Below are 24019 nucleotides of genomic sequence, written 5' to 3'. Positions count from 1 at the left end.
AGACAACCTCTTCACTACAATCGAGTATGAAGAGATTGAGATCTTCTGAGGACCCGCATCCAGATGCTAAGAGGTTAGGTGATCGCCAGTCTAATAGCCAGTTAAGGGAGCTCAAACAGGGAGGGCCTGTAAAGGCGAGATGACCTTCTGGAAGCAATCATTGATAGAACTGACCCTGAAGGCAGGATCAATGACGACCACTGGTTGCTGGTAGAGGGCCTTCTGAGGAAGGTCATTACTTCCCATGATGTGGATGAGAGAAAGACCGGCTTTGGCAGGGCAGCCGTATACAAGGGCGTCAAAGTTATTAACTGTAAGGATGAGGAATCGCGTGCTTTCCTCACCCAAACAGTAAATGGCTCTTATGCTCTGTGGGACGGTTGCAGGCTGGCTGCGATTTCCATCGCTGAGATCCCATCCAGAATAGCGGCAACAACATGGGTGCCACCTCCTAATTCGGATGAGGAACAGGCGTTGAATCTGATCAAGAAGCAGAACAGGCCCCTCCAGACCGACAGCTGGAAATTGGTGAAATCCTTCCCAGAAGGAAGAGGTACGGTGATGAAATTCACCATGGATAGTTCGAGCGCCGAGTTTATTAAGAATTGTAAGGAAGAACCCTATTTATTTAAAAATAGGGACTAAACTATGGACGATACTCCCTTTTCTATACCTCGAATGGGGAGAAGGTAAGAACTTGTATTATAGCGAAGAAAAGGTTAAATCTTATTCAACTCTATAATTACAGTGATGGCGATATGCCCACCACTTCCACTGGGGCAGCAGCGACACCAATACGAGAGGTGAGTCCATATTCGATTTCATTTTAATTAATAATCTACGAGTATGTAGAAGGAGAAACCCGGCCACCTTCCCGAATAGGGTAAGGGAGGAGGTAATAGACCTCACTCTTACAAATATGGAGGATGCTTCCATAACAGACTGGGGGTATCGGAGGAATGCTCTTTTTCGGACTTTCGAGTCTCGTGTGGAAGAAAAAGGCAACCACCACATAGGAATCCCAGGAGAACCAATTGGAAGGACTTCACAGAACTTCACACAGAGAGAGAAGTTGACAGGCGGGTTGAGGACCTAACAACGATTTTGCGTGATTGCTATGAATAGACTTGCCCATTATCTTATCCAGGAAGGAGAACACAGCCAGTTTGGTGGAATAAAGATCTGGCTATCCTCAGGAAGGCTAGCAGGAGAGCATATACCAAAGCGAACAGGACCAAACAAGGACGCTGACTCTTATCCAAGTCTGGATTCGAACAGAACCTATACTCTAGGGATACGCAGTGAAATACAATAATCGGTTTTTCGATTATACGGTTTTCGTGTAAAACTTGAAACTCAATTTTCGGTTAGTCGATTATCGACTTTCGATTATTCGTTAACCGCCGAAAACCGATTATAATCGACATTTTTCATTTATGCGATCCGTGATGTACATATATAAGTATAAAAAAGTACCGTCCATTACGCGGTTTTAGCACACCCACTAGTCAACTACGACTAATAGTCGTCCACGATTAATAGTCGACCAGGAATAATAAAAGACTACGACTAATAATTGACTACGAATAATAGTTGACTCCGTCTTTCGAAAGTCGATTAAGAATAATCGATTATAGGGTTTTCGCACAGTCAATAGTCGACTACGAGCTTTTAGAAATTTTACGGCCAATAATCGATTAACCGCAATCGGTTTTACATATCCCTACTATACTCCTGACAAGGAGGTCTTTGTCAACAGTTTGAAAAGCGACTCAAGGATCTCTTGGGCGAACAGCACTTTTCAGGTCTACAAATCTCCTGGCCCAGATGGTGTCATTCCGGCTATGCTTCAAAAGGCACCGCCGATTTTGATCACTATACTGAAGGTTATATTTAGGGCCTATCTACTGCTGTCGCACATACCGGCACTTTGGAAAGAGGCTGGGAAACCAAGCCACGCGTTGCCGAAGGACTACAGACCGATTAGTCTTTCCTCTCTTCTATTGAAAACTTTAGAAAGGCTGCTCGACTTGGAGATTAGATCTTATATAAATCGTGACCTTATAAGCACCTCACAGCATGCTTCTATGAAGGGAAATTTACAGAGACAGCGCTACACGAGGTAGGGGGTTATATTGAGAAGATCATGGATCAAACATTGGCCGCTTTATTAGACATAGAAGGTGCGTTCAATAACGTGAAGCTTGAATCCATTCATTCTTCTCTGAAGCTATTGAGTGTCCCCTCTATCCAAATTAACTGAAATGATAGAATTCTGGAGAGCAGACTGATCAATTCCAGTATTGAAGAGGGTTCCGTAAGGAAGCCAGTCACTAGGGGCACCCCACAGGGTGGAGTTTTATCACCACTACTGCGGCTTCTAGTGGTGAACGAGATACTCAAGGAATTCGATAATTTAGGAATTAAAGTAGTAGCATATGCTGACGACGTTGTCATTTGAATTAGTGGAAAATTCTTGTCGACGCTGTCAGAACTGATGCATGGTGCGCTGGTAAAGCTCTCTCGCTGGGCTCAGCACAATGGTCTTGGGGTGAACCCTGCCAAGACTGAGCTGGTACTATTCTCCAGAAAATGAAATATTGTCAAATTTGTGCCGCCAATGCTGGATGGTGTGCGGTAGGATTTCTCTACGGAGGCGAAATACCTGGGAGTGGTCCTGGACCATCGGCTAAGATGGAAAAGGAACACAGAGGAGCGCACCAAGAGGGGTCTGATCGCGCTCTATTCCTGTAAGAACTCCATAGGCAAGAGTTGGGGTCTCAGACCACATGTAATACATTGGTTGTATAGGACAATGGTCTGTCCCATTTTGACCTATGGTTGTCTCGTGTGGTGGCATGCCCTAATTCCAATCTGTCCAAGTTAGCTACTGTGCAACGAGCTGCGTCAATTCTCATTACTGAAACAGCAAGAAGCACCCCTCAGGCAGCATTGAATGCCATACTGAACGTCCAGCCCATGGATATTCTTGGAATCGCGTGATTTCCTCACCCAAACAGTAAATGGCTCTTATGCTCTGTGGGACGGTTGCAGGCTGGCTGCGATTTCCATCGCTGAGATCCCATCCATAATAGCGGCAACAACATGGGTGCCACCTCCTGATTCGGATGAGGCACAGGCGTTGAAGCTGATCAAGAAGCAGAACAGCCCCCTCCAGACCGACAGCTGGAAATTGGTGAAATCCTTCCCAGAAGGAAGAGGTACGGTGATGAAATTCACCATGGATAGTTCGAGCGCCGAGTTTATTAAGAATTGTAAGGGACAACCCTATTTATTTTAAAATAGGGACTAAACTATGGACGATACTCCCTTTTCTATACCTCGAATGGGGAGAAGGTAAGAACTTGTATTATAGCGAAGAAAAGGTTAAATCTTATTCACCTCTATAATTACAGTGATGGCGATATGCCCACCACTTCCACTGGGGCAGCAGCGACACCAATACGAGAGGTGAGTCCATATTCGATTTCATTTCAATTAATAATCTACGAGTATGTAGAAGGAGAAACCCGGCCACCTTCCCGAATAGGGTAAGGGAGGAGGTAATAGACCTCACTCTTACAAATATGGAGGATGCTTCCATAACAGACTGGTGGTATCGGAGGAATGCTCTTTTTCGGACTTTCGAGTCTCGTGTGGAAGAAAAAGGCAACCACCACATAGGAATCCCAGGAGAACCAATTGGAAGGAATTTAACTTTTTGGCCTCTTCAAGACTGTGTGACATTCCAGAACTTCACACAGAGAGAGAAGTTGACAGGCGGGTTGAGGACCTAACAACGATTTTGCGTGATTGCTATGAATAGACTTGCCCATTATCTTATCCAGGAAGGAGAACACAGCCAGTTTGGTGGAATAAAGATCTGGCTATCCTCAGGAAGGCTAGCAGGAGAGCATATACCAAAGCGAACAGGACCAAACAAGGACGCTGACTCTTATCCAAGTCTGGATTCGAACAGAACCTATACTCTAGGGATACGCAGTGAAATACAATAATCGGTTTTTCGATTATACGGTTTTCGTGAAAAACTTGAAACTCAATTTTCGGTTAGTCGATTATCGACTTTCGATTATTCGTTAACCGCCGAAAACCGATTATAATCGATAATTTTCATTAATGCGATCCGTGATGTACATATATAAGTATAAAAAAGTACCGTCCATTACGCGGTTTTAGCACACCCAATAGTCAACTACGACTAATAGTCGTCCACGATTAATAGTCGACCAGGAATAATAAAAGACTACGAATAATAATTGACTACGAATAATAGTTGACTCCGTCTTTCGAAAGTCGATTAAGAATAATCGATTATTCGGTTTTCGCACAGTCAATAGTCGACTACGACCTTTTAGAAATTTTACGGCCAATAATCGATTAACCGAAATCGGTTTTACGTATCCCTACTATACTCCTGACAAGGAGGTCTTTGTCAACAGGTTGAAAAGCGACTCAAGGATCTCTTGGGCGAACAGCACTTTTCAGGTCTACAAATCTCCTGGCCCAGATGGTGTCATTCCGGCTATGCTTCAAAAGGCACCGCCGATTTTGATCACTATACTGAAGGTTATTTTTAGGGCCTATCTACTGCTGTCGCACATACCGGCACTGTGGAAAGAGGCTGGGAAACCAAGCCACGCGTTGCCGAAGGACTACAGAAAGATTAGTCTTTCCTCTCTTCTATTGAAAACTTTAGAAAGGCTGCTCGACTTGGAGATTAGATCTTATATAAATCGTGACCTTATAAGCACCTCACAGCATGCTTATATGAAGGGAAATTTACAGAGACAGCGCTACACGAGGTAGGGGGTTATATTGAGAAGATCATGGATCACACATTGGCCGCTTTATTAGACATAGAAGGTGCGTTCAATAACGTGAAGCTTGAATCCATTCATTCTTCTCTGAAGCTATTGAGTGTCCCCTCTATCCAAATTAACTGAAATGATAGAATTCTGGAGAGCAGACTGATCAATTCCAGTATTGAAGAGAGTTCCGTAAGGAAGCCAGTCACTAGGGGCACCCCACAGGGTGGAGTTTTATCACCACTACTGCGGCTTCTAGTGGTGAACGGGATACTCAAGGAATTCGATAATTTAGGAATTAAAGTAGTAGCATATGCTGACGACGTTGTCATTTGAATTAGTGGAAAATTCTTGTCGACGCTGTCAGAACTGATGCATGGTGCGCTGGTAAAGCTCTCTCGCTGGGCTCACCACAATGGTCTTGGGGTGAACCCTGCCAAGACTGAGCTGGTACTATTCTCCAGAAAATGAAATATTGTCAAATTTGTGCCGCCAATGCTGGATGGTGTGCGGTAGATCTCTCTACGGAGGCGAAATACCTGGGAGTGGTCCTGGACCATCGGCTAAGATGGAAAAGGAACAAAGAGGAGCGCACCAAGAGGGGTCTGATCGCGCTCTATTCCTGTAAGAACTCCATAGGCAAGAGTTGGGGTCTCAGACCACATGTAATACATTGGTTGTATAGGACAGTGGTCTGTCCCATTTTGATTTATGGTTGTCTCGTGTGGTGGCATGTCCTAATTCCAATCTGTCCAAGTTAGCTACTGTGCAACGAGCTGCGTATATTCTTATTACTGAAGCAGCAAGACGCACCCCTCAGGCAGCATTGAATGCCATACTGAACGTCCAGCCCATGGATATTTTTGTACAGTATCAAGCATCACGATGTGCCTTGAGGCTTAAGGAGCTAAATCTGTGGCGATGTTCACATCTTGGACATGCTAGTGTTCTACAGCGGATATGTGGTCAGATTGGACTAAAAGACAGGGGAGATGAGACTGACTACATATCATTAAACCTGGACTTTGACATAGCTGAAGTAATAATCCCCGACAGGAGTGAATGGGAACAAGGCAGACCACTTCCCGATAGCCTATCAATTTTCACCGATGGGTCGAAGATGGAAGAAGGCATGGGATCTGGTAAATTTGTGAAGAACTAAATATCATGAACTCGTATAAGCTTAATGACAATTGTAGTGTTTTTCAGGCAGAAGTTTTTGCGATTTGGAAAGCCCTGGAGGTACTAGTCAGAATGACGGACCTTGTAGATTAGATGGTCACTGTTTACGTGGACAGTCAGGCTGCTCTAAAAGCGTTAAGGTCATACACTATAAAATCTAGGACTGGTTAAAGTTCTAGGTCTATCTTAAAAACATTGCCAGGACATTGCAATGTTGAGGGAAACTCCCACGGGATTTGCCAATCTCCTACTGGGCACGTCTTCCCGGGTGGCGGATGGGAAGGGGGTTTCTGAGTTATGTCGAGCCGGTACCGCCTGAGGGTAACCGAAGGTGGTTCTGCCGTCACATATCTCAAAAACTCTGGGGTTTATTCCCTTTAAACCCCCCGTGGACCAAAATGGATCGGGGTAGTTCCCCTATATCAATCAAGTAAGATGGGTAACATACAAAAGAGGAAAAAAGTTACGGTGAAGGAAGTTAATTACCCTTTACCGGCGGTAAGCGTTGGTGAGATCACAAGCCACGTGCCGTAGAGATCATGCGATTGTGATCCGGCTGTCTTAGGTGTGGATGCCTTGGCACCTACAGCTGTATCTGCTACAAGTGCAGAAAATTCGATCAGGAATATAGTTGATGAACCGGCAATTCCAAAGGACAGCGCTTTAGCCAGGACTGGTGTAAATCAGTCCACGGCTGACAGGACCGTAGTATCGGGCGGGGACGACCTACACGGAAATCTCAAAATCATCGGGGACAGTCTTGAGAAACAGAGTAGGGAACTCCTCGACCAACTGGAGAGACTTGTTCCGACCATGCCACCAAAGGACATGTTAAACAATCTCAGCCTCACTGACGACGAACTGGACACCACGGTGATCCCAGCTGAGTCTACTAGGAAGTCTGCTGATGACATGTCTATTGACGGTGATGTGGTCGAAGAGGGTGTGGACTTAGGTTCGCAAACTCTGACAAACCCGATTCAGTCTGGTCCTGTATCGGCACTTGCCGATACTATGCTTCGGAGGCAGATTGCCACCGAGTCAATGGATGTTGATGGAGAATCTAAGGAGGCTCTATCGAGCTTATTTTATGCCGCTGCCCGATGACAGCTCGAAAGCGACATAGTTTAATTGCAGTATGCTTTGCTCCCAGCTTAACCTTCTACTCAAACATGGAGCCAACAATCATTAATAACATCATCATAAAATTTAAATTGGCTGGGACGGCGCAACCCATAAGCGTAATACTTCTCTGGCAGTTTTCTAACCATCACATATAACACCACTTTCCTTTTTTCTTACATGTCATTTTCCTCTTTAATAATCTATTTATTATTATTATCCCAACATCCCCCCTCTTTTTTCTTTATTTTCTTTCATTTCTTTTTGTCTTTTGAGGTACCTCTCAACTTCTTTCTCTGATTTATGGATGATCACAATGGACCGAAAGGTCTCCGAGTGGCGCAGTCACTATGGTGGCTACACATCCCCAAACCTAACCTAGCAAGACGAGGCTCCCAATCCTCGGACCTCAGGGTGGAGAATTTTGTCAAGACACCTCTCTGCCTTTTCCTCGATAAGCTCAGTAATCTCTGCACAGAGAAAACCGTTAAACTTTGTCAGGACGTACCTGGTTGTAAGGTATCTAAGTCAATCTGGCCGGCAATCTCAGGGCGTAGAACTTCGTCCCTCCTCTCACAGTGCAAGTCAGAAATCAGAATCGATGTAGGGGTCAAGTGGGTTGACAATAACGTTGAGTACTGTAGGTTATGTGAAGATGAGGAGGAAACGGAGACAATTGAGCACCTTCTGTGTAGATGTCCTAGACTGATGGCCAAAGGACATAGACTATTTGGTGTACATGTGATTGAATCTCTTTCTTACTTCCCCTCTATTGACCCTACAGTACTGTTTGTTTACTGCAAGAGCCTTAAGTGGCTCTGGGGCGGGTCATTTAGGCTTAGAAGAGTCTAGAAAATATTTCTTAACAAATCTCTCTTCTTAAAACAATCTGATTTTCTCCTCTACAGTTACTCATTCTTCTTATTTTTCCCATATAAAATCATCCATAACATGCATCTCATCATACGTTTCTTCACACCATCATCATCTGCAATGCACATCACCATATAGCCACCAGCCACACATCATCATAATCTGCAGTCACACAGCAACACATCTCATCCATAACAAGCTTCATATCATACTTTCACCCACCGCCCACCTGATCAACATTTTGAAAGTCCATTTTAGCGAAAATTTCTTATTTAGCAATGATGTAAAACTTATTTTATACTTATATTACTGATGAAATAATTTTCATTACTATTTTTTAATTAAAACGACGTAAGACTTCTTGGCCAATTTCCCCTTGATTTCAGAACTTTTTGACAATATATCAGAGTTAATATATGTTCAAAACAATGGATATATTAATAATCGCATATACTTTTGGGTGTATCATTTATCAAATTACACACAACTACAGTAAATGTTGTGTAATTCAGTGATATCACTTCGGTAAGACCAAAAGAAGGAGTATACAATCGGAAAACTTAAGAAATATCTTAACATTTAATTTTGTTGTTTACATGGAATGTTGAGGACCTTTCCTTTGTTTCCTACTTCACAAAAGTTCAAAATCACGGCTTCTATTTTCCACTCCAATTTTATTGAGTAATTTACGGAAGGAAAATGGGATTAGTAGATAATTGACAAATTCACAACACCTACGTTGACACAGTGAAAAGTTTCAAATATCTGGGAGCTACAATAGCTGAACAGTGGGAGTGCTCAAAAGAAATTAGATGCAGAATTGAGCTGGCCAGAAAAGCATTTTCAAAATATAAGAGACTATTTACGAGTCATGACATTAATCTTGACACAAAGATTCGTTTTATCAAAACATATGTCTGGTCTGTGTTATTGTATGCAACGGAAGTATGGACAATTAAAACTGCTGATATAAAAAGGTTGGAAGCTTTTGAGATATGGATTTATAGAGAATACTCAAAATTCCTTGGACAGTCCATATAACAAATGCCGAGGTGCTAAGAAGGATGTACTGCGAAAGAGAACTTATCTCAGTTATAAAAAGACGAAAGACAGGATACCTGTGGGATATAATGCGAAATCAAACATATAAATTCTTGCAAAATGTAAGCCGCATAAAGATAGAAGGAAGCCCTGTTAGAAGAAGAAAGGAGACGACATGGATCGATAACATTGCAGATGGACTGGCATCCGATACATTACAACTTTATTATCAAAGACTAGAGATGCGTTTGCAGATATACTAAACAATCTATAAACAAATATTGTATGCATATGTACCTATGTAAAATAATTATATGTGCAAACTAATATTGTGATATTTATTGTCGAAAACAAAATATATTTCCAATATTCTTTTTACATTGTAGTTAGTGCTTACGATTGCTTTTAAAATATAAAAGAAAATTGCGTTCTTATTAATTTCATATTAAAGAAAAATAATTTATAAAAAAATTTTCATAGAAAATATTTATATGTGCAAAAACAAAAATGTTTAAAAAATGCATAATAATGAACAAAATTGTTGTACATTTAACATGATATTGTATTACCCTTGTGGATTAAGACTTGCTGTGGCCTTCGTGTCATAGAACCGACTAGGTTTCTTAAGGTGTTAGTGGTGATATACTCCCATTTCGCCAATAATGCACATTTCAATTCTTTCAGCGTCGTGCACTCCTTTGACTTCGCGAAAACTTTGGCAGATAGTATGCCCCGAAGATCTTCAATGTGTTTGTGGCCATGAGTTACAGCTGGCCACTACTATAACGGTACATTTCGTGCATTTAAAAACTCCTTTGTAGGTCAAACAGGGTGATTCGGGGCAATATCTTGCTGGAAAGTCCTATTATATCCGTACATTTCTCGAGCAAAATCTATTAAGTTGTTCTCTATCAACTAAATTTATGTTTCGGCACTCATTTTTGTCGGAACAAAACTTAAAGTAAACTTTCGTCGATGTTAAGTGTTCCCTTTATGACGTGACAGACGCGAATGTTTTATAATTCTCATATAATTATTTTTTATTGGCTTGTAAGTTAAAATCGAATGTCCCAACTAACGGGATTACAATTTAAATCCAAGGAAGATATTACCACTAAGCAAAAATTGACAGGACATAAGCAAAATGTAGAAAAAATTGAAATATAATACCGTTAGAATTTATTTGAGAATTGGGAATTTTTCGCGGAGGATCTCTTATGGTATGCGCTGCATTCAGAGCTGGACGAAAGAATAATTTAAGTTTTGTTCCGACAAAAATAAATGCCGAAACATATGTTGAGTTGTTAGAGAACAACTTAATAAATTTTGCTGGAGAACTGTACGGATATAATTAGACTTTCCAGCAGGATATTGTCCCGAATCACCCTGTTCGACCTACAAAGGAGTTTTTAAAAGCACGAAATGTACCGTTATTGGAGTGGCCAGCTGTAACTCATGGCCACAAACACAGTGAAGACCATCGGGACATACTATCTGCCAAAGTTTTCGCGAAGTCAAAGGAGTGCACGACGCTCAAAGAATTGAAATGTGCATTATTGGCGGAATGGGAGTATATCACGACTAACACCTTAAGAAACCTAGTCGGTTCTATGACACGAAGGCTACAACAAGTCCTAATCTACAAGGGCAATACAATATCATGTTAAATGTACATCAATTTTGTTCATTATTATGCATTTTTTAAAAATGTTCGTTATTGCACATATAAATATTTTCTATGAAAATTTTTTTATATATTATTTTTCTTTAATATGAAATTAATAAGAACGCAATTTTCTTTTATATTTTAAAAGCAATCGTAAGCACTAACTACAATGTAAAAAGAATATTGGAAATATATTTTGTTTTCGGCACTAAATATCATAATATTAGTTTGCACATATAATTATTTTACATAGGTACAGTCGGACCTCGATTATCCGTGATGGTCGGGACCGGAGGCATTACGGATAATCGATTTTCCCGGATAATGGAGGCAATGCTTTTACGCAGTTTTTGAATATATTTTTAAGTAAAAATGACATTATATTGTACAATAATACGAAAATCTGCAATTTTTATTAAATTCGTTACGGTAATCCACCAAATTTTAGAAGGATACATAATATCATCATCATCAGATTCATCTGAATGGACTTTGCCCCATGGTTTTTGTGATACCATAAATACACAAATTGTGTAATACGGGAGAATTTCCATTTTTCGTTTGTTTACCTTCTGTTTGCTTAATGAGATTAATTGGAAAGTGTGTTTTTACTCCCGAGCAACGAAGTTTATAACGAAAAATAGAAGAAATGGAAAAAAGTCCAACATTTCTTTTCTATCACGGATAATGGAGGTTCCCGGATAATCGATTCACGGATAATCGAGGTCCGACTGTATTTATAAAAAATATTTATATTATATTGCTCGCTAACATTCGGAAAACGAATTTGCAAACAAAGAAGAAGAAGATTTATGCAGAGGGAACGTTCGGATATCATGGCGTTATTCACTAGTATTTTAATATTTGGAGGTAGATTTACGAGTTATAAAAAACGCCGAGACACGTGTCTTCTTTTTTGTCTTTTATCACGCTGCGGCGTCAGAATATGGTCAGTTTTTCAATTTCGGAAATTCATGCGACCAATCGCTGTTACTTATACTGTAGTTATTTCCCTAAAGATATTTTGGTGTCCAATCGTAGATCTTATCACAAGGAATTTCTGAAGGCCGATATTGGTTTTCTTGATAGAGAACTAATGCTGAGCAATAGTGAGTCTATCCATTATGAAATACAAGCAAACCATCGAGTGTGTAATGATAAATTCAGTCGCCCCAACGTGCATCTGTCAATAGATTATTTTGGCGTCCAATCGTCGGACTTCTCTTATAGAAATTCTGTTTTCCTATCGTGGTTTTTCTCATAAATTTATCAGGAACTAGGAAAATTCTTGTCTTGTCAGTATTGAATACTTTTAAAATGAAATTCTGGGACCAGAAATTTAGGAAAAATCCATAAACAAAATTTTTCCCAATCTACATTTTTTATACTCTCAGCCTTAAGTCAAAATGTACCTCATCGAAATAATGGTTTTAGGGCCAAAATGTGTTTGGAAGAAATCTGTTTCAGAAAATTTGGATTCGACTTAGCTATTTTCGTCCGTCTGGGTGGCTGCCTGGAGAACACGATAATTCTCGAACAGATAAGCTTCCACAGAGTATTTCAAAAATTTTCAGAGAAGTGCAGTTTAAGACATCTTTGGATAATTAGTAAATATACCAGTGTAAGCTTAAGACCTCAGTAGTCATGGCTTCACTTCCTTTATGCTAATAATTTAGTTATAAATAAAAATATGAAATAAATTAATTAATAAATAAAAATACCTTTCTGGAAACGCTTTGCAATAATTGTTCTCGGGGCCCCTATTACAACAGAACAAGTTTTTTGGGGACAAGTCCATACTTCCAGAGAAAATGGCGCAAAACCTGTAAGGAACACCTCGGCCATCATGTGTAGTGGCTGGCGCGCACGACAACTTTCGAACCGGATACTGCGTTGGTCCAAACATTGTTTATAGTAATATTTCTGCGAGCCTTATATAAAGTTCATAGATGGTGATTTTCGGTCTACTCCTTCTGGTATTTCCCCCCAAATTTCAAGAATTTTAGCTACAGTGGCCAAAAAATTTTAGCTACAAGCTCGAAAATGGACCACACTGCATACATCGCAACAAAACTTCAAAATAGTTGTATAATGCAGTTTAAAGTCTGTTGTGTTTCGTGTGCAAGTCCATATTTCCAGAAAAAAAATAAAACTGAAAAATATACTGTGATGCACTGAAATGACTGGTGGGCGCAATATCTTTTAAAAGGAATGACTCCCAAAATAAGATCTGCTTCCAAAATGAACTATGTCATCCGGTCCATTTCTTCAGGTACCGCTATTCGATCTGTCCATAGATTAAAGTTTCAGTTCCCATAGACTCAGTTTTGTTTTTATTTCGTTTGTCGTCATAAAGTCCTTTGCCGAAGAACGAAGAAGGAACAATTCTAGATATGTGCATCCATTGAAAGAGTAATCGACAGAAAAATTCCTGAAAATGAAATTCAGTGTAATTTCTAAATATTGGAATTAATATGCAATAAATAAAATATAAACATTGAACTCAATCTCAATAATCTTGATTTTATTAACATTCGAAAGGTCGAACAAAACACTAAAATACGGCAGAAAAATCCTTTCTTGTACAAAAGACAGTTACTAATTTGTAGGAAGAGACTAGTTTCCAATAACACTATGCATCACTGAAAATGAAACAACTTCTAGTATGCATTTTTTGAAAGTACATATTTAGACTACAAAAACCCTAGTAGGGTTTTGTCCTGTCAGATCCAATTCGGATTTTATTGCCTCATCTAAACCGGGCTAAATCTACACTTTTTTGCATTTATCAGGCCTTTATCTCAGAAACGAATAGGAATTTGGCCTTGCTGTCTTTAGCAATATTGTAGCCCAAAACTAGTAGAACTTATCTTTTGAAAAACCCGCATAAGAAAAACTCCATCTAGAGCATCAAAATCTATAAAATATAGAAAATTTTACATAGTTGCTGAAATTCTGGTCAGTATCGGCTAAACTATTGGGAGTTGAACCAAGTAACCTTTTGCAAAAATCTTCCAAATGAAGTTCTCAACAATTCTTTAGAATATTCTGAAATGCTTACTTCATGTTGTTTCAGCGGTATTTTTGCATCATATCTTTCACAACACGTATTTCAAACACAGTTCACACCAACAGTTTACTCTCGCATTTCGGATTTCACTACATTATTGACATTTTTATTAAATCGTCTTTGAAAAATGTACTGAAAACCACCGGATAGAGGCATTTTACAACAATGGCATGTTCTAAACAGTTGTGTATTACATTCCAGGGAATATTTTTCCAGAAGTAAATATTCAGAAAAAATTAACGGTTTTGGAGATACTGTGCGAAATGTGTAAAAATTGTGGCATTTTTGCATATATTTTGAAATTTGATGCAATAAATGTAGTTTTTTGAGCTCATTATTTCTCCAAATATTTTATTCTTGTCCTTATCTACAAATTTGCTTCAGAGGTCAGAAGAAGATTCGCATTGGTTTCAGAGATATAGCCCCGAATTTCTTTAAAAACTCAATATTTAACCATGTTTAGATGGGGCCATAAAATCCGCGCTGGATAAAAAATGTTTTTTTGCAAATTTCAAACATAATAAAGAATTTGTAATTGTTATGATGTTCAAAAAAGTTCATTACAAAAACGTGTTAGAGACTATATACATACTTATTGCTCTTATCAAAAATTTCAAAAACAAAAAATCGCAAGAATGTTTTTCCTAGATGTTGTTTATAAGCCAAAGTATTGGACGTAATATGCTACAAACGTTCAATAAATACAAATAAATGTCATTTTCTGAACTCAATAACACTTACAGTCAGCCTAAAATTACGATTAAAGACTTAAACAACACCGGGCCCCACCTCTGACTACGTCGGAGCTTGGGACTTATGAGTATCCCAGCAAAATGTTTGTAGCCAAAGAAGTAGTTGAATCATGAGTGCAAGTGATTTCGGACTACATCTTTTTACGTGAAAGAAGTCATGATTTTTACAAGGGCATGGTGCAGTGAGGATACTTTCTAATTTGCTTCTTAAGCACACATTTTGCATTAGTTCCTTGTAGTGAATAAATATACATTCCACGGAATGTATTTTGATTTGATTTTTCGATTCATTTAAAAATTGATTCGCAAGCATGCATTTTGAGGATATTGGACAAGTTAACATCTATTAAGCGAGGATTTTCACTGATTTGAGACCTCAGGGCCATTTGGAAAAAAGTTTGAAAGAGTTGTGGTAACTTCTAACTGATATTTATGGCCTCTTCCTCTAGTTTCGTTCAAATTACTACCAAACTCATGACTTTGTAGAACATTTTTGTTTGAAAAAAACAGTAGTTTGATAATAGTTCGATAGTCTTGGGGTCATTATTATATGTTTTCTTTTACTCTCGGATGTATTTGAAAACGAAAAATAAACCAATTTGGAGGCATTAAAAATAAAAAAATATATAATATACATTAAAAGTTAATGCCAAGAAGCTCCTCCTTAAGCTAAAAACACATACAACGTTTGAATAAAGTTTTGTGTTGGGCGTCGAGAAAAAAACAACAACAAGGCGACGCCGATCAGGGATGCCAACTGTTCCGAGGCAAAAATCGCTACAGCCACATACGCACCATAGGTCTGTAACGATTTTTACCTTAAAACATTCGACATTCTTGCTTAAACAGTGGTATTTGTACGTCAAAAATCACCACAAGTAGTGGGAAAGCCACCAACTTGGCACCCCTGACGCCGATACCAAAGTCCAGCGCACAGTGGTCCCACTTGTATAAGATGGTGCGACAAAAATATTTATAATCGTCGGATCAATCTGATTTTTTCAGTATACCTATGCTAAAAATAAGTAAAAAATACTTTAGCCAAAAAATCATCAATATATGTAGGTCCAGTTTTTCCTATAGCCCCCATGTAGCGGTACCACCCGATTACAGGTATTTTGAAGCTTTTATCTAAATTTTCGGCCCTAATGGGCTGCACTTTGGTATTTGGGGTTTCCAATGGTCACAAACCTTCTGCGCCAAAAATTCTGGTCTTAGGTCCAGGTTTCGGTATAATATAATAATAATTGTTCCACAAACATCCCAGATGGGACAAGGGAGTCTTCTCTCATATCAATGAGTGCACCCCGATTCATATTAGCTCAATGATATGGGACCTACTGTTTATTGCCGAGTCCGAACGGCGTGTCCTAAGACACCACTTGTAGAGAAGTTTTACAAGGCTGAAATACTCAGGAAATGTCGCCAACATCACTGAGGGGTATTTTGCCACCGTTGAAAATTTGATGTTGTTTGGCCTGGGAATCGAACCCACGACCTTTAGCGTGCAAGGCGGGTGTGCATACCATTGCACCAGGTTTCGGTATAGCTCTCATATTACGGTACCTCCCGATTTCAGGTATTTTGAAGATTTTATCGACATTTTCAGCCCTAATCGGTTGTAATTTGCCACTTAGAGTCCTCAATGATCAAAAACCTTCTGCGCCAAAAATTCTGGTCTTAGGTCCAGGTTTCGGTATAGCTCTCATATTACGGTACCTCCCTATTTCAGTTATTCTGAGGTTTTTATCTACATTTTCGGTTCGACTTGGTTGTAATTTGATATTTGGAGTTCTTAGTGGTCAAAAAACGTCTCCGATTGGTATCGTGGACAGGAAGGGAAAAAAATTATTCCATTTGAGGTCAGAATATTTCATGGTAGGGGATATAAAAAAGTTCGGTGCCACAGAACTTTACATTTTTACTTATTTTTCATATTATATATAGCATCATACATATATCAAAAATATACAAATGTAAAAGATACATTCGTAAGTAGATCCCAAAACAAAAATGTCTAAATCTTTAAAGAAAAAAATCAAAACACTAAACAAAGAAGAAACTGAGAATACAGCAATACGGCATATTCACTGAAACGACCAGAGGCATCGTCAGTATTTTTAATGTCACACACGGAAATGCAAATATGTATATGCAGCTAGAACCAAATTTTTTGTAAACTTCACACTATTTTGAACATTCTTCAAAAAATTTAGAGAGTAGCGAAGGATGGCGAAGTTAGTAAAACTCAACTTCAATTTTTAGGACTTGGAAAAAAAATCCGCAAAAAAGTATTATAAAAAATGTGATTTCCAGCACATTTTATGCGAATAATGTGTACACATGTTTATGTAAAAGTAATTAGGAAACATTATAATAAAACTTCCATTTTGAAAAAAAAAAAATTATTTTATCCTTTCAATTTTGAGTTATTTGCCCTACAAGAAGTCACAACCTTACTGATGTTTTTAAAGTTTTTAAGAGATCATACGTAAATGTCAATTTCTTCTGTTTTGTTAAAAACCGTTATAAATTACAAAAACAGTGCTGGAATATTAAAATATGATATGTTTAGAGAAAATTTGCTTAATTGTCGCAGAGATTTGCTGATATCGATTTTTCGATTTTTGTCGCAGGTTGGGACCAGTGTGCAGCGTTTATATGTTTGTCGGCATATATTTCAAATGAATTTGAATTTTTCGGCAAAATGTCCAACAGTGTAAAACGGCCAAAACGACACAAAACTTTACCCAAACGTTGTATGTGTTTTCAGCTTTAAAATTTTATCATCACATTTAACTTTAAGTTAACCGTAACGCTATAAATATGTTCGCTAAATCCAAACTAATAATTATAATAATGGGGGTTAATGAAATTGAAATATATGGTCTGTTCCTGAACTGCAAGAATCTAATAATTTTTACTATTTTTCCGATAACATAAAGGAAAAAATGTTATCGTAGTAAAAAATAGTAGCTTCTTGCAGGTTCTGGAACAGAGCAATAATGAATATAAAACAATGGAATATCTCAAATAAATCATTTTAAAAAGCGACTGAGTGCAAATAAAAATCAAATACTTTTATTCTAGAAAGTTAGCTTTTATTACTCAAAAATACCCAAAAACATCTTAAAACGCTTCTTGCATAGAGTCATGCAAAATAGGTGATAAACATCTAAAATTGATTGAATCTTAGCTGCACCATGCCCTTGTAAAAATCATGACTTCTTTCACGTAAAAAGAAATAGTCACTTGCACTCATGATTCAAGTACTTTTTAGACTACAAACAAATATACAGTCTGACATTTCTTGCACATATGATGATCTTTTTGGATACAAACATTAAAATATACAAAAAGTACAAATAAAACTGGACATAAGTGACTCCCTTGTCGAACACCAGATGGAACACTAATCAACTTTGATTGATTTGATTAAATAGCAAAGACAAAGGCGTGGCCAGGTAGTTGGTCTGTTCCAGCACTACACATTTCTACACATTTTTACTCCGATAACCGATTTTTCCTTTATGTTATCGAAAAAAATAGTAAAAATGTTTAGAAATGTGCAGTACTGGAACACACCAAGTATGACAATGTTTAAGTCTATACTATACTTAGTACTATACTATACGGTTTGAAGATATGGCAATGAACTATGATCTAGTCGCGATAATTGGTAAGGGTATGGAGTATTTAAATGGCATTCGTTATGAGACAAAAAAAATTGCGCCGACAAAAACAGAATTGTTAGACTATAACAAGCGTGGTTTAGTTGATGACTTCCTTTTCATATTAATATTTGGAACCGTTTTAAAATTATTTTTAATTTTATCTAGATACATTTGATAAGATCTACGAGACTCAATTGTAAATTTGGATCTAGCAATGGTATAATTGGAATAATCTATTATAGAGCCTGATTTTTTACCGAACCCGATACAGTGGCGGCGGAAGCTTGCCTTCCAGCGACCACCGCAGCTGGATTATCAGCAGTCCGTGGATTGAAACCCCTGCCTTCCGAAACGCCAGGTTTATCAGAAGACTTAGATTTTTTAGAAGTCATCTTATTCTTTGACCGTTTTGGTTCAGGCGCAGCTGGTGACGAAACAAATTCTTCCTAATTGGGATACATCTCAAATTTGCCGCTGCATTTAGATAGGCGTAGGTAAGCATTCCAGACTTCCCTATTTTTATCAGTTGTTTCATCGAGCAAATAAACCAATAAACTCATGGTTAAGAGCATCATCAATTGTCGCATTAATTCCAGCACAACTAGCATGAGAGTTACTTAGGCAAAGCCAACACTCAATTGTTCTTCTGGAATCCACAGGATTCATACAGCTTTATTAGAACAGAACATGGCGTGATACCACTGACCGTCGATAGCTCAAGGATGAAAAGAGAAGAAATAAAAAAGACAAAACAAACAAGTGTATCAGTTTCAAATATTTTCGATTTATTGTTGGTAAGAATGAGTTTCTTGGTACAAGAAACGGTAACATTTTGAGTGCGCGACTACGAAACGATATTGCAATAGGAGTGTGACTCCTTCGAAAGTTAGATAGCAAGTGAAGTTGCCGGTGGGCAGAATAACGTTAACAAGGCCGTGACATCAACTACGACTGCAGCATTGGAAAGCGCCCCTCTGCATCCGAACTATGCGAATAAAGCTTCCAGGAGAGGTAGTAGAAAAGAGCGAACTCTCTCCTACAATCCGAACTAGGCGAATAAGGCTCCTGGAATAAGTGCAAAGAACTCGTGAGAGCGGCCAATTAACGTGGGTAATTGGAATGCTGTAGAAGGGGAAACAATGTATCGAACGTATACATTGGCGTAACCAATGTATCGAACATATACTATTACTTTAAAACAAATTCACTGCGTGTACAAACAAGTAAACATAAATTTAGTATACTAATCTATAGTACTAATAAACTATAGACAAAGTAAGATAAATTCTCACAATGAAAAACTATTTTTCAATTTTTAAACGAGGAGCGCACAAAACTATATCTTTCGATATATTTGAGATATTTTATTTTAGGAGACTTCTCTCCCTTGCCCGGCCTGGCATGTTTGTGGAACAATTATTATTATTTTGATATTTTTAGCTACAAAAGAAAATCCTCCACAAAAAATGATGGTGATTTTGTTCTAAAAACGTCAAAATAGGTGCAGAAGTTTATTAATCACTGGAAACCCAAAATTTCAAAATGTAGCTCTTAATTACCCAGTAAAATAAGTTGGAAGTAGTGCAATGTGGACTAGTTCCTTCATGGCATGTTTTGATGCAGGTAAAACGGAGTCGTGAGGCACTTCGTTCGTTACAATTTACTAACACTTGCTATATCACTACAAAAACAGAAAATCGTGTTAACATTTCCAAAAATTTGTTACTATAAAATAAAAAATATACAATTTGCGAACATTTTTGCGGTAAGTCACGAAAAGAAAATTTTCTAATGGAGTACTGTTGGAGTACATGTCAACATCTTAACTGGGGATGGGAATACAATATACAAACCCATTAAGCAGATAAAGCAAAAACGGTTCAGCTTGGATTAAATGGAGAGCAGAGGAAACACGCATGGTTGCGAATCTAATAAAGTTCTTAATATTTTTGTTTTATACAAATAATAAATGCATTTTATTTGTCCTGGGATATTTTGCAATGACCTGCACGCATTCCGCAGAATGCCTGTATCAAACACGTGTTTTGGACTGCATCCTATTCTACACCAAAAGGTTTTGTTAAAATGCAGCGCAAAAGGCCTCTGAAGCAAATTTGTAGATAAGGACAAGAATCAATCCCACGGCAGCGGGTTCTTACGTACCGGATTGACCCGAAACTAAAAGTGTTTCGGCCAGCGGCTGCCAACCCAGCATTATATGCTGCTACAACAACAACAACAACATAAGGACAAGAATAAAATATTTGGAGAAATAATGAACTCAAAAAACTACATTTATGGCCTCATATTTTAAAATATATGCAAACATGCCACAATTTTTATACATTTCCGCGCCGTATCTCCAAAACCGTTAATTTTTCTATTTTTTTTTTTTTTGGAAAAATATTCCCTGGAATGTAATACACAACTCGTCAGAACATGTCATTGTTGTATCCCGTTGTTTTTAGTACATTTTTCAACGACGATTTAACAAAAATGTCAATAATGTGGTGAAATTCGAAATGCGATAATAAACGGTTGGTGTGAACTGTGTTTAAAATATGTACATGTTGTAAAAGATGTGATGCAAAATACCGCTGAAACAACATGAAGTAAGCATTTTAGAGTTTCAGAATGTTCTAAAGAATTATTGAGAACTTTATTTGGAAGATTTTTGCAAAAGGGGAGCAAGTTGAATGTAGTTGCTGGATTAGAAACTTTTTCCACAAAAAGTTTTCAAAAATTAATTTTTTGTCGAAAATAGGCGGCCGGGATTTAAGACTTTCTCCTCGGGAAATACGGAATTCCCATGCATGATAGGGTAAGTGCACCTAATGTCGGCATGTGCCAGTAGTCGGCACCTTTTGAGTTTGAACTCTAATAACTGAAAATTAAGAAAACAAAATAGGAAAATAATCTTAAAAATGCTTTAACAATATTGTCAGCTAACTTTATATAAAACTTCATTGAGCTAGGACCAATTTTTATATCGAAATTTAAGTTTTTGTCAGTGAAGGGTTTGCACCACAACCGAAAATGCATGTTTCTTAAGAAAAAAATTGTGGAGATGTTAACCTTATAAGCTCTGTAATTATATTAAATAAAGACATTTTCCACAACATTTTTGTTATATAGGTAGAGAACAGTTAAAAGAACACTTTAGAAAAAGAAATTTTTAAAAATATTTATAATTGTGCAATTTTTGCTGATGCCGACTTTAGGGACAAAAAAATATAAAATTTGTCTGAAGTCGGCATGGATTATAAACATTGGTTTTTATCGATTACTTTTAGCTAAAAATTATAAAAAATACTAAATAAATACTTTAAAGGCTAATTAATAAAAAAAATTGTTTCAATTTGAAAGGAAATTTAGCGATTTTAAGCAATATTAGCCATGATTTGAAGTACGTACGTTGTGGGGTGCCGACAACTGGGTGGGTAATAGATGCCGACTATTGGTACGAACTAATTTATTTAAACAATATGTTTAAATTTCCTTATTTTTTGAAGTAAAATCAATAGAAATGTATATAATAAACTAGAAATGTATAAATAACTAATGCTTAAGATATTGTTCTTTCAAATATTTAGGAAAAAATATAAAGTATGCATTTTTTCTTTATTTAAATATAACATGCCGACTACTGGATCATATCATGCCGACTATTGGGTAATGGTGCCGGCTACTGGTGAAAAAACAGTGTTTCACTAAAATTTTAATTTTTGCATGTTGAACAGAAATTGTCAAAAAAATGTTTATATAATCTAAAACTACACAAAATAACGAATCATAACAACTTTAATTCAATTTGATTGGACATTTAGACTCGGAATTACATACGGCTAAAGATACGAGAATCCTTAAAGTGCCGACTACTGGTGCACTTACCCTATACATATTGGCGTAATCAGCATTCCAAGACCTAGGACAAAATCTCAAAACTTTCTGAGTCCAGCCACTACATTCATCTTATGCCGCAACCTACGTGGAAGCATAGGTTTGATGCTGGGTTGGCAGCCGCTGGCCGAAACACTGTGGTCAATCCGGTACGAAAGAACCCGCTGCCGTGGGATTGCTCTAGTAGACTTTTTTGCTCAGTACAATCCCAGGAATCAGAAACGCGACCCGCCCATTAAGGGTTTTTTCCTTCCACACAAATCGCCCCGCCCTATTCCCTAAATATCGTCACCTCAAAGGGTTACGTTGAGGGTTACGTCTTTAAGCACAGGTGACGATATGGACCTTGAAAGACAAAAAACGGCAGGTCGCGCGATTTATGAATGTTATGCCTTATCTTAGAGCATAACTCAAATTGCTCCCTGGGATTAAGCCAAGGCAAATTCCGAAGTAATTCTTTATATTTAATTCAGAACACTCAATCAAAAGATGTGCTGTGAAAGAAAAATAGACAGCATTCTATCCCATATTAGTGAAAATGACATGCTTGGGATCAGAAACGGACTGCATCTTTGGAAGTCAGGTAAGGAACGATATGCCATTTTTCCTAGTGCTGGCCGTAAACTGAATTTTATTCCATAACTACACCACTGACTTCTCTCAAACAGTTTACTTTGATTACAAACCTGTGAATGATTCAGGAGCAAATTGATTAAGGGCTTGTGCCATTGCAACGCCATCCGACAACTTCTCTGCTGTATCATGTGGAGCTACCAAATTAAGGGTTTTAAACCATTCCACTAAACTCTGGCACATATCACCCATTTTGGATCGGAATTTGTACAAGGAAAACAAAAACAGATATATCAACTACTTAAATCAGACAACGAAGCGATTCGCTTTTTTCGGCGGCGGCGACTCAGTCACTTGTATGCCCAAGGCGGCGCGGTCAGTTTTGGCTGCGGCGGCCGAATTTCAGCGTTTCGGTATGCTTGATTTATACCATGCTACAATAAGAAAGGTAGATGCATCGGCGAATTGCTACAACAAAGCAACTTTTTTTGTAATGTAAACTGTCAAAATTTTCGCCAAATGTTCTCTTGTTGTCTCTTTTTATCGCTTGTGTTTGTCTATAAAGTGTAGACATGCTATCTCTTACTTCCGAATCATATGGTTTTTTGTTTTGATTTTTCATGGCGAATTCATAGTTTTTTGACGTTTTAGATTCGATCAGCTGGGCTGAGGCATCTACCTTTCTAATTGTACCATGATTTATACAAATTTGACACAAAACAAACAAAACACCTGTTGTGTTATTATTTTGATTCTTCTTTGTTTTAGCCAAGAATAGCCAGTGGAATGGTATCTTAACCAACAACTTGGCATGGCATCACTACGCTTTGGCATGTCATATGCCACGAACAAGAAGAATTTAATTCATAAAGTAAAATATAAAAATATAAATAAAAACATAACAAATAGAAAGTTAACATTATGAAATTGGTTTAAATGTTGAAGAAAGGAATTTAATTGAATTGTACTTAGCATTCATAAAATTGGTCCTAATGCTGCTAATGCTGGAGAAAAGATCGGATGTTTCACGTATGCTGAAGATGGGATCTTTCACAACTTCATTTGAACTAATACACAAGATCCCCAGTGAGATATTAGGTGTGTACGATAACTTCACAAGTGAAAAGTACTTGCAAGCACTCAGCAAGTTCTCAGTAACCTCTCTCCACCAATTTTACTCTCTCGAAGCAAAAAATTTGCAGATTGTTATCGAACAGCAATTTGCAAAAACTTGCAAGTAGTCAGCTGATTTGACAAACAAAAACTTGGCGGAAAAGATTAAATTTAGCAATTGAAGGTGTCGACCATTTCTTTTTTTTTTTTTTGTTCCATTTTTTATA

The 24019-nt window shown here is 37.8% G+C and overlaps 1 protein-coding gene across 1 annotated transcript in view; it reads right to left on the bottom strand.

Annotated features, from left to right (window-relative positions):
• The window catches only part of hook (hook microtubule tethering protein), a 500473-nt gene extending 477382 nt beyond the window's left edge, over nt 1-23091 (bottom strand). The window contains exon 1 of the mRNA XM_073968623.1: nt 22793-23091. Within this exon, the coding sequence (XP_073824724.1) occupies nt 22793-22931 (139 nt within the window). The 5' untranslated portion in view covers nt 22932-23091. The remainder of the gene's footprint in view (nt 1-22792) is intronic.
• Between the last annotated feature and the right edge of the window lie 928 nt (nt 23092-24019).

This window comes from Musca autumnalis, unplaced genomic scaffold (assembly GCF_047663935.1).
Source record: "Musca autumnalis isolate F117 unplaced genomic scaffold, ASM4766393v1 scaffold_2, whole genome shotgun sequence".
In the NCBI taxonomy this organism is placed as follows: domain Eukaryota; kingdom Metazoa; phylum Arthropoda; class Insecta; order Diptera; family Muscidae; genus Musca; species Musca autumnalis.
Note: the sequence above shows the minus strand (reverse complement) of the source record. Positions and strands in the feature narration are given on the sequence as shown.